General features: G+C 31.1%; 1 protein-coding gene across 1 annotated transcript in view; it reads right to left on the reverse strand.

Moving 5' to 3' along the window:
• Positions 1–1451: 1451 nt before the first annotated feature.
• eIF2D (eukaryotic translation initiation factor 2D) overlaps positions 1452–12133 on the reverse strand; it is a 34716-nt gene continuing 24034 nt past the window's right edge. The window contains exon 6 of the mRNA XM_089102217.1: positions 1452–1579. Coding sequence (XP_088958343.1) covers positions 1506–1579 — 74 coding nt within the window. The 3' untranslated portion in view covers positions 1452–1505. The remainder of the gene's footprint in view (positions 1580–12133) is intronic.

Genomic DNA, 12133 nt, shown 5'->3' on the forward strand with positions numbered 1-12133 from the left:
AAAAAAATTTCGTTGCGTAACCCCCCCCCCTCCTAACAAAAATCTGGGTACGGCCTTGCTTGTGGCCGCTGGGTGGTAAACGACCAAGCGGGTGGTTGTCCAAGAATGAGATGATCTGATAGATGGCACCACCTCTGAACCAAGGCAGGAGTGACATTTTAAGATGTAACGGCGGTTGTTCAAGACTGGGTATCCTGGAGGAGGATGGTGTCTGCTTTCTTGACGCTGGGACGAGGATGGGAGAATATTTCAGTCAATTAAGTAAAACTTTAATCCATTTCGTCTTCTTTAACAAGATAAGGACAAAACACTGTTATTTATTAACCTATAGGGCTGTTTTTTCACTCCTCAATGTGCTAAGATCTTAAATCTTTATTCAGAAAACGCTTAAAAGTGAAGTCTTTGAACTAAGATCTTATACCTTTGGTCGTTTTTGTGCAAACGTCTTTCATCATTCTGCTCTGATCAGCGGTCTGAGAACAATGATGAGTATATCATCAAAGTTCCTTCATCATTGCTCTATATGGCAGAAAGAAAGATTTCGTGCTTTTTGCTAGCATCAGTGAGCTGTAAGATCTTAGAACAAAGATGAGTTGAAAAAACGATAATCTTTGCAGAAAGATGAGAGATCTTAGATGTAAGATCTTAGTGCTAAAAACGGCCCTTATCTTCTGATGGCACATCCCATATCTTGCTGATAAGCTTGAAGACAATAATAGCTTGAATTTTTTTCAAAATAGAAATTACCATAAAATCTTAAATTTAACCCAATTTCTGAGCCATTCCTATTCCAATTATCAACTATAATTTTTTATACCCCCCCCCCCCCAAACAAAAAAAATTCTCCGTACATGTCTGATTTCTGCTCTTTGTGTTTAAGCTTTTTTTAAACATCCATTTAAAAAAAACTTTTTTCACAAAACAAGTTTTTCAAAGAAAAGTAAAGAGCTCCGTTAAACCAAAAATGAGCAGAAATAAAGTCAAATAATCTTCCAAGCGTAGAACTACCTCAGATATCATCAATAAATAAATGGACATAAAACGGACATAAATTACAATAAATAACCAAGTCCAACTCAAAACGAGCAGAAATTAACATAAGAAGGACTTACAACCCCCATGCCTTCTCAAGACCAGAACATAATTTGCACTTTACTGAAAAACAAAAACAAATGAACGTGGATTGTCAGTTTAATATACATATACTACCATTTACTCCTTAAAGTCTTAATGATTTTTGATCTATTATAGTTAAAAAAGGCAAAAACATTTAAAACGTATTTTGTTTTCAGTAAAGTGCAAATTATCAGGTAAGTGGAAGTCTAGGTCAATTATATAAAGTGAATTAAACTGAATAATATGGGAAATCCACGACAAAACTAAGATAATACTTCTTATGCTTACGAGGACACTAAAATAGCACAATATCTTATTTGAAAGCAAGTCAATAATAGCTAGAAAATTTTTATTTTTTTCAAAATAAAAATTGCTTATATTGATATCCTTTACTTCTTTTTTCTGGGTTTAGTTACAGCTCCTTCAGCTCCCTTCACATATTTTTTCTGCAACTTATATTGATCTGTAAGAAAATAAAATTTATTCTAAACTAGTCATACAAAGATAAAAGTATATGTATGTCCATGGGCGCCCATATGGGGGGGCAGGGGGGGCTCTGCCCCCCCCCTGGCTGAATGATGCTGCCTTATTTTTATATTTTTGTTCTGAGATTTTTATTATATAGCATTAAAAATAGCAATTAGACGAAGTTTAACCCCCCCTGGAATTCAGCTTATGGGCGCCCATGTGTATGTCATATTTATTATACTTATTTATTTTTAAAGCAAAACTCCAATGAGCCAAGACTTTGTGGCAAAACAATACAGCAAAAACAAAAAAGGTCCAAAAATAAAGCAAATTGCTGCCAGATAATCGTAAATAAACTTATAGCAGTTTTTTTGGAAAAGTGCACTATTTCAAAAAATAAACTTTAGAAAATATTTTATCATAATTTTTCTTTAAAATACGAATATAAAAATTAGAAATTGGTAGAGCTTGGCTGGAATTATCAACAGACACGTTATTTATTACAATTTGACATTATCAATGTCAATTTGACATTATCATATTTGACAATATGACAAAACTGTTATGTGAGGATTGAGGGTTACTTTAGGAAATATTTTTTATCAGAACTTTACTTTAAAATACGAATGTAAAAGTAGAAATCGGTAGAGCTTGGCTGAAATTATCAACAGACACACGTTATTTATTACAATTTGCCATTATGAATGTCAATTTGACATTGTCATAGTTTGACAATATGACAAAACTGTTATGTGAGGATTGAGGGTTACTTTAGAAAATATTTTTTTTCAGAACTTTACTTTGAGATACGAATATAAAAAGTAGAAATCGGTAGAGCTTGGCTGAAATTATCAACTAGACACGTTATTTATTACAATTTGACATTATCAATGTCAATTTGACATTATCATATTTGACAATATGACAAAACTGTTATGTGAGGATTGAGGGTTACTTTAGGAAATATTTTTTATCAGAACTTTACTTTGAGATACGAATGTAAAAAGTAGAAATCGGTAGAGCTTGGCTGAAATTATCAACAGACACACTTATTTATTAAAATTTGAAATTACCAATGTCAATTTGACATCGTCATATTTGATAATATGACAAAATTGTTATGTGAGAATTGAGGGTTACTTTAGAAAACATTTTTATCAGAACTTTACTTTAGAATACGAACATAAAAAGTAGAAATTGGTAGATCTTGGCTGAAATTATCAACAGACACACTTATTTATTACAATTTGACATTATCAATCTCAATTTGACATTGTCATATTTGACAATATGACAAAACTATTATGTGAGGATTGAGAGTTTCTGAGCCTGCTGGTTGCAAATCTAAGGCTAATTTCGAAATTTGGATGTTCAAAATCTATAACGTCAAGTAGACTACTTATTTCGTAATATGTTGAACACAATTCCACGTGCTTCAAACTTAACACTAAATAGTTAGCAATCGATAACGTTTGACCAATGAAAGTAAAATATCACAGTTTTTATAGTTACAGTTACAGTTATTTATAGAGTAGATTTAACTTGTGTAGATGTGTATGTTAAAGACATTGTAACACTGCTTTTTTCCAACGTTTTTCAGTATTTTACTGTTTTGAATATTAATATTTTAATATTCTTCAATATTCTATTTTAATATTATATTTTAATATTAATACTGAATACTAATATTTTTTGACCAATGAAAGTGAAATATCACAGTTTTTATAGTTATAGCTTTTTATAGAGTAGATTTAACTTGTGTAGATGTGTATTTTAAAGACATTGTATCACTGCTTTTTTCCGACGTTTTTCAGTATTTTACTGTTTTGGATATTAATATTTTAATATTCTTTAATATTCTATTTTAATATTAATATTGAATATTAATATTTTTTGACCATTGAAAGTGAAATATCACAGTTTTTATAGTTATAGGTTTTTATAGAGTAGATTTAACTTGTGTAGCTGTGTATTTTAAAGACATTGTATCACTGCTTTTTTCCGACGTTTTTCAGTATTTTACTGTTTTGAATATCAATGTTTTAACATTCTTTAATATTCTATTTTAATATTCTATTTTAAAATTAATATTGAATATTAATATTTTTGACCAATGAAAGTAAAATATCACAGTTTTTATAGTTAGTTACAGTTATTTATAGATTAGATTTAACTTGTGTAGATGTGTATTTTAAAAACATTGTAACACTGCTTTTTTCCGACGTTTTTCAGTATTTTACTGTTTTGAATATCAATGTTTTAATATTCTTTAATATTCTATTTTAATATTCTATTTTAAAATTAATATTGAATATTAATATTTTTGACCAATGAAAGTAAAATATCACAGTTTTTATAGTTAGTTACAGTTATTTATAGATTAGATTTAACTTGTGTAGATGTGTATTTTAAAAACATTGTAACACTGCTTTTTTCCGACGTTTTTCAGTATTTTACTGTTTTGAATATCAATGTTTTAACATTCTTTAATATTCTATTTTAATATTCTATTTTAAAATTAATATTGAATATTAATATTTTTGACCAATGAAAGTAAAATATCACAGTTTTTATAGTTAGTTACAGTTATTTATAGAGTAGATTTAACTTGTGTAGATGTGTATTTTAAAGACATTGTAACACTGCTTTTTTCCGACGTTTTTCAGTATTTTACTGTTTTGAATATCAATGTTTTAACATTCTTTAATATTCTATTTTAATATTCTATTTTAAAATTAATATTGAATATTAATATTTTTGACCAATGAAAGTAAAATATCACAGTTTTTATAGTTAGTTACAGTTATTTATAGATTAGATTTAACTTGTGTAGATGTGTATTTTAAAAACATTGTAACACTGCTTTTTTCCGACGTTTTTCAGTATTTTACTGTTTTGAATATCAATGTTTTAACATTCTTTAATATTCTATTTTAATATTCTATTTTAAAATTAATATTGAATATTAATATTTTTGACCAATGAAAGTAAAATATCACAGTTTTTATAGTTAGTTACAGTTATTTATAGAGTAGATTTAACTTGTGTAGATGTGTATTTTAAAGACATTGTAACACTGCTTTTTTCCGACGTTTTTCAGTATTTTACTGTTTTGAATATCAATGTTTTAACATTCTTTAATATTCTATTTTAATATTCTATTTTAAAATTAATATTGAATATTAATATTTTTGACCAATGAAAGTAAAATATCACAGTTTTTATAGTTAGTTACAGTTATTTATAGAGTAGATTTAACTTGTGTAGATGTGTATTTTAAAGACATTGTAACACTGCTTTTTTCCGACGTTTTTCAGTATTTTACTGTTTTGAGTATTAATATTTTAATATTCTTTAATATTCTATTTTAATATTCTATTTTTATATTCTATTTTAATATTAATATTGAATATTAATATTTTTTTACCAATGAAAGTAATGTATCACAGTTACAATTATTTATAGAGTAGATTTAACTTGTGTAGATGTGTATTTTAAAGACATTGTAACACTGCTTTGTTCCGACACTTTCCAGTATTTTACTGTTTTGAATAAAAATATTTTAATATTCTTTAATATTCTCTTTTAATATTCTATTTTAATATTAATACTGAATATTAATATTTTTTGAACAATGAAAGTAAAATATCTCAGTTTTTATAGTTACAGTTACAGTTATTTATAGATTAGATTTAACTTGTGTAGATGTGTATTTTAAAAACATTGTAACACTGCTTTTTTCCGACGTTTTTCAGTATTTTACTGTTTTGAATATTAATATTTTAATATTCTTTAACATTCTATTTTAACATTCTATTTTAATATTAATATTGAATATTAATATTTTTTGACCAATGAAAGTAAAATATCGCAGTTTTTATAGTTACAGTTACAGTTATTTATAGAATAGATTTAACTTGTGTAGATGTGTATTTTAAAAACATTGTAACACTGATTTTTTCCGACGTTTTCAGTATTTTACTGTTTTGAATATCAATATTTTACTGCTGGTAGTTATTTAATTTCTTATTAATTATTTATATGTTTTATTAATATTTTTATTATTAGGTGTATTAAATTTAATAGTATATTTAGAAAAAATATGTGTATATTGGAAACGTAACGGAAAAACCATTTATTTTAATTTACTTTTTTTGGTAAAATAGAAAATAAAGAAAGAATAAAAAAAACAAAAGAATGCAAAAATCGATTTTTCTTTTTAACAATAAAGGCCAAAACTTATTTTTTGCTGTTTTGCATTAATCCAATTTTTGAGAAACATTATCCTGACTGCACTGTAAAAACGAAGAAGACTTTTCGCCATCGGGTCGATTAGTGTCACTGGTAAAACTTCAGTAACCGGGTCGGTTCTTCGGTAACCGGATACCGTACACAAATTACCATATAAACCATAAGATTAACCTAGCTTATTGCATAAATCCACAGAAAAAAAAAGAATATAAAGGCAAAGATATACTAAAGAAAACTGAACCGTTTCTGTGATCGAATTATGCAAACTTACGCAAGAAACGATTCTGTGATCGTTTCTTGATCGAATTTTGCAGACTTACGCAATAACAATAATTACGTAATAAACTTGCGCAATAAACAACAATTACATCTTCTTTTTCAAGCTATGTTTATTATTTCCATAAGACTAAGTTCAGAGTTTGTCTCTCAATCCATATTTATTTCAGATTAACAGTGTTTAATATCGAATTCGTAGTTTAGATATTAAATCTAATCTACGAATTATAAATCCTCTTATTATTGGGAACTTGTGATTATAGTATGTACAAGGGTGTAGGCAGCAATAGGCAGCATATTATCAAGGGGGGGGGGGCAGTCGATAGTGTGATGGAGTTTTATCAACTGCTTTTTCCAAACCATCTGCTTTTTCAGCCATATCTAATGTAAATTTGAAGGTCTAGGGGCAGCTGCCTCCCCCCCCTCTCTACGCCCATGAGTATGTATAACATAGTCTGAAGTAGTTTAATTTACTTACTTAACACAAGTTTGCGTTAATTAAACTTGCTCCTAACGCAAGTTTATCGAAACAACCTATTTTGCCCCCCCCCCCAAAAAAAATCCTGGATCCGCCCATGACTCTGTTCGATTTTACTTCAATTAATTAAAAAAAAACTTTTCCACAAAATAAGTTTTTCAAAGAAAAGTAAAGAACTCCATTAAAACTTATTTTTGCCGTTTTGTGTTAATCCAATTTTTGAGAAACATTATCGTGACTGCACTGTAAAAACGAAGAAGACTTTTCGCCATCGGGTCGATTAATGTCACTGGTAAAACTTCAGTAGCCGGGTCGGTTCTTCGGTAACCGGATACCGTACACAAATTACCATATAAACCATAAAATTAACCTAGCTTATTGTATAAATCCATAGAAAAAAAAATAATTAACAGAACACTACCAGAAAAAAAAGAAAAAAAAAACGACGAACAAATACAGTTCTTCATAGTTTCAGTCATATTCCATTAAGGTATAGTATATCCATATTGACGCAAATCCTATCAAGATTGAATGGAACAACATCAAATTCGAATTTGATGAGGGAAATTGCACACGTAGGACTACTATACCTAACTGTTCAGATCAATATATCAGACCTTGCCCTCGAGCTATTTTCTCTCATTTTTTCTTCAGCAAGCTTCAAGAGCAGATTCTCTCATAAGTAATTTGATAGTACGAGGGGGTGCGATAAATGCGAGGGTAAAGCAGCAATTGGTCATGGATTGTACACCAAATTTTCTTGGAATTGGATAACTAGAAAAACCCCAAAATACGTTCTGATCAAAAAATGGTAGTTACGTAAGTCTTGGGGAAATATAAGTCATCTAATAGTTTTCAATCTGAATTATTGAGGTGCCAAAAGTCGAATTCTTGTCTCCTCTCACATCTTCTTCCTCACCTCGACTTTCCATATTTAAATATTTTGCGTCAATTTCGATTCATGATTATACAGGGATTATTCAGAGAATGGTTCTAAATGATTAAAGTTTAATGATTCAAAATCAACTAAATCGTTGCAATAATATTATAAATCTAAACACACTGAGTACCTATTACATTACAATTGGATTTTCTCAATAATTAGTAGGCCTATATACATATAGACCTGTAATTAGTTTGAGTAATAAATTTCTGTAATTAGTTTTTATGTAAATAAATAAATTAATGTTTATGTAATAATAAATTCATAATAAATAATAAATTAATGTTTATGTAAATAAATTAAATAAAAAAATATCTGAAAATTAAACAGCCAATTTGAAACTTAAAAAACGAGCATAAATTAGATATATTTATTTAGATATCTATCAGTGCCACTGGCGATGCAGCGTTATTCCGCAGATTTAGATATAATTTAAAACAAGGTTTTGTCCACTAAAACGTGTATACTAATTATAGGTATAAGCTTATTAATGGAGAACATAATATTCTATGATAGTAAGAAGAATATTTTTTTTTATACTACTGATTACGTAGTAGTCAGGCAAGGTTAGTCTACAGAACATCGACAAGTTAAAAAAAAGACCTAATCCACACATTTATCAATTGTACCATTTCCGTAAAAGAAATTCTTTTAGCTCTAACCTCATTTAAACCAAAACAAAAAAGGAATACGAAGATTTAAAAAAAAACGGGAATACGAAGATTAAAAAAAAAAATTGAACTTAGGTTTTTATGGTTATGACTTTGCTGGGTAAAGCTAGAAGACATTGGTTCAGTTACCTAAGAATAATTAATTTTCCATGCTCTTTGCCAACAATTGAACGGAAGATGTCAGATCTAAAACAAGCAGAAATTACTGTAAACCATTTTGCTTTTATATTACTTTATTTTAATTTTAATAATTTTCAATATTCCATTTTAGTTTTTTTCCGGTTTTATCTTCTCATCGTGTTCCAGACTCTATGTTCTCAACTTTTTTGCTGTTCTTTCTATTCCGGTCTTTTTTGTTTTCATCTTTGCTCAAGATACCTTGTTTGATTCTGATCAAGTATTCACGTTTTTTTTTGGCTTTTCTTATGTTTTTCATTGAAATTAGGCCAATTTCTTTGCTAAAAAGGTGTTATTTTTTATTTTATTCATGAAAAATTCGGAGTTACTCAAAGTGAATCAGAAATGAGATTGGCGGGAACCACGAAGTCCCAATTATTAATGGCAACAACGGATGGCAAAAATGACACATTTGACAAATTTGTTTTGTTGGCAAGAGGAAAGGTCCATAGAAGGACAATGAAGGAAGTATTGCTATTAATATCATATAAATATACATAATAATAACATAAATAATACAATAATACAAATGATATAAATATGGTATAATAATAAGATTAATATGGCTAGGGTATGTTTTACGGTTGAAAGATGGCAAACTGCCAAAGATGGTGATTTTCGGCCATTTATCTTGGTCCAAAAAAAGCAGGTCGTCACCGAAAGAGGTCTTCATGGGAGGGGTTAAAGAGCAAATCTTGAACAGGTTGGAGTAGACAAGGAGTGGGCGCAGCTGGTGGCTTGACGTGGCCTCGGGTGGCTTGACGCTGCAGTGAGTTATTCATAGTAGCAGTACTAGTTAATGATCTGAAAGGTTAACCACTCGACTATGATGTTTGAGAAACACTTTCCCTAAGTAATGGGAATTATGTGTCATCAGTCACTCACAGGGGGGGGTAGAGACCGCAAATAGGCTGCTATCCTCAGGTTTCCTTTTTTTGACACCCTTGGTATCCTATGTCACGGTTATGTAAATTAGTTTTAATGTATAAATATAAAATAAAATTACTACCGGAACGCTTGAATGCAAATTCTATAGTTGTTGAAATATTCATAGCCATAATATGAGAAGTGGAGAGAATCTGAACTCACCACCTATGTTCTCTGCCATGTGTACCTTTCATGCTAATATGGAACGCACTATATTGTGAAATAAATTAGGAAATTGTGCACGGACATGGTCTGCAATTCACTCCGCAGTATGAGCATGTCATTAGTTTGTTAATCCTGTTTTGTTTTTTTAAATTACTAAGCCTACTATATTTAGTATTGTTATTGTTTTCTTTAATCCACACAATATTCGACTGTTTACTTTTGGAAAGGTTTAACCTGCTTGTGAGTAGATATATATTTTCGAAAAAACTAATTTAATTCACTGCATTAAAAAAAGTACAAATCCTAATTCAGACTTGATCTAGCTTTTTGCTGATGTGGCCGGTAAAACTCTACTGCGCAACGAATAAACTCTACTGCCGGAGAATATTGCTGGCAGAGATTAAGGTAGGCAATCTTAATTATTTTGAATATGCAATCAGAAATGGAGGGGACTCAGGTTCAGCCACCTCAACTTCCGGATGCGTCAGATCCCGACGCTATTTCTCAGTTTATGCGTGAAATAAATTTCAAACTTGATTTGATCCCTCAGCTATCAAACAGCTTATCCGGTATAGAGGCAAAAATGAATAGTTTTAGTAAACAGCTAGATACAACAAAATCAGAAATTTCAAATGATCTAGCGGAAATGAGGAACAAACTCAGGGATTCTACACTGAAAATTGACTCATTGGAGGCAGAAATAAAGCGTTATAACCTCGTGTTTTACAATTTCCCTGTGACTGGTCCATCCCAGTCGAGTTTGAAGGATGAGCTTTGTGAGTTTCTTAGCTGGTGCCTCCCGAACCTACAGCTTTCTCGGAGGGACATAAAGGATGCTTTCCGCCTGAGATCAGGCCCTGTAATAGTTAAGTGGCATGAATTGGAAATACGAAATACGGTTCTCAGGAATAATTTTGTATTGAAACAAAACGGCGTAGGGGTTGCTCCGGACTACACTACGTATCAACGCGAGACTAGAAAAAATTTTAAGCCAGTGCTGTCCCAAGCCCTAGTAAAAGGCCAAAATGCGCGGCTCAAAGGCGATAGGCTTATCATTGAAGGTAAAACGTACACATACGACCGTGAATGTCAAAAAATAAAAGAAATGACGGTAAGCAACCCAATTAGGGCCCCTAATGCAGCACAGAGTAACTCAGAGATCAGAGGTTTAAATCCCGCTAATGTGAATGAAAATAACCAGAGTTCAGTCCAGAATTTCCCTTCAGATCAGTCGGACTGTTCTGGTAATGAAAGTGACACGAACACGATAGTTGAAAGAAACAGCAACTTGCCGAAAACAAAAGGAACAGGGAAAAGTCGTAAAAGTAGCGAGATTAGCCCCGTTGATAATACTTACAGTCGCACCGCTAGAAATGTACGGCAAAGAAATGAGGAGCCATCGACAAGCCGAGTTACTGAAGGAAATCAGCCACCAATTTACAGACAAAACACACACCCGTTCAGGCAGCTACAAAAAAAACAGCCTTGGCAGTACACGGGTATTAATAGGCCTAGGGGCGACGATTATTACCGGTTAGCTTTCCCCCGAGTGATTACGGAGCTCAATAGCATTAACAAGTCCATACACAAACCCTGAAGTTTGTATCTTGGAAGGTAGAGGGTATAAAAAATAAGTTAAGTTCTGTGGAAAGTGATTTGTCAAACTTTGACTTTGTACCATTAATTGAAACCTGGCATTGCCCTAGTGAAATTCCAAAAGTAAGAAGTTTTAATGTGGAAAGTGTATCGCGAGAGTTAGCTTCTAACAATCGTTATTTTGGAGGCATTGTAGTGTTGATAAAAGATGAGTCTTTCAAAAGTTATACAAAGCTGAAAAGTAAATCAGAAAATCTTATTTGGATTAGATTAGAATGTTGGGATGGACTGTGTATTGTAATAGGATCGATTTATATTCCGCCTCAAAATAGCTCGTACCGAAATGAAGATACGTGGAATTTGTTGGTAAAAGAATTAGATGAAAAAAGAGCTAATTTTGAAAATGACAGATTGATATTAATGGGCGATTTTAATGCTTATACTAGTGATGAAGTTGAATTAAATGATGTGTTAATTCCAGGTATTCCGTCAGCAGTCCCAGCCGTCTACAGAATTCCCAGAGCTAGCAGGGACGAAAAAAGAAGAATAAATCAATGGGGTAGAAGGTTGCTGACACTATGCGCAGAATCGGGTTTGATGATTGGAAATGGAAGATTTGGAAAGGATAATAATCGGGGTGAGTTTACCTGCGTATCTGGGGCTAAAGCAAGTTTAATTGATTATGTTTTGGTGGATATTCGCTGGGATCCGAATTACCTTAATGTGGATGTGCTTAAGCTAGTAGGATCGGACCATTTACAGGTATTTTTAGAAATTAGATCAATGAGCGAACCCCAAATGATGGATATTTCAAGTGATTGTCATATTTCTAATAATAATGTTAGACGGCAGCTACCTAGGGAATGGTCTACAGAGGAAAAGGATAAATTAAGTGAACTGTTTTCAGAGGATGATGTAGCTATAAGGCTAAGTGATTTAGAGAAGATAAATAACCATGATAGATTGATAGAAGAGTTCACGGAGATTTTACATGAAATAGCAGGCCCAGTTCTAGGAAATAAAGGAGGTTGTAAGGATATAGAATTTTTTGATGAGGAATGTAGA

The sequence above is a fragment of the Artemia sp. Qi Xiang Cuo genome, chromosome 16, assembly GCF_049724085.1.
Source record: "Artemia sp. Qi Xiang Cuo chromosome 16, ASM4972408v1, whole genome shotgun sequence".
NCBI lineage: Eukaryota > Metazoa > Arthropoda > Branchiopoda > Anostraca > Artemiidae > Artemia > Artemia sp. Qi Xiang Cuo.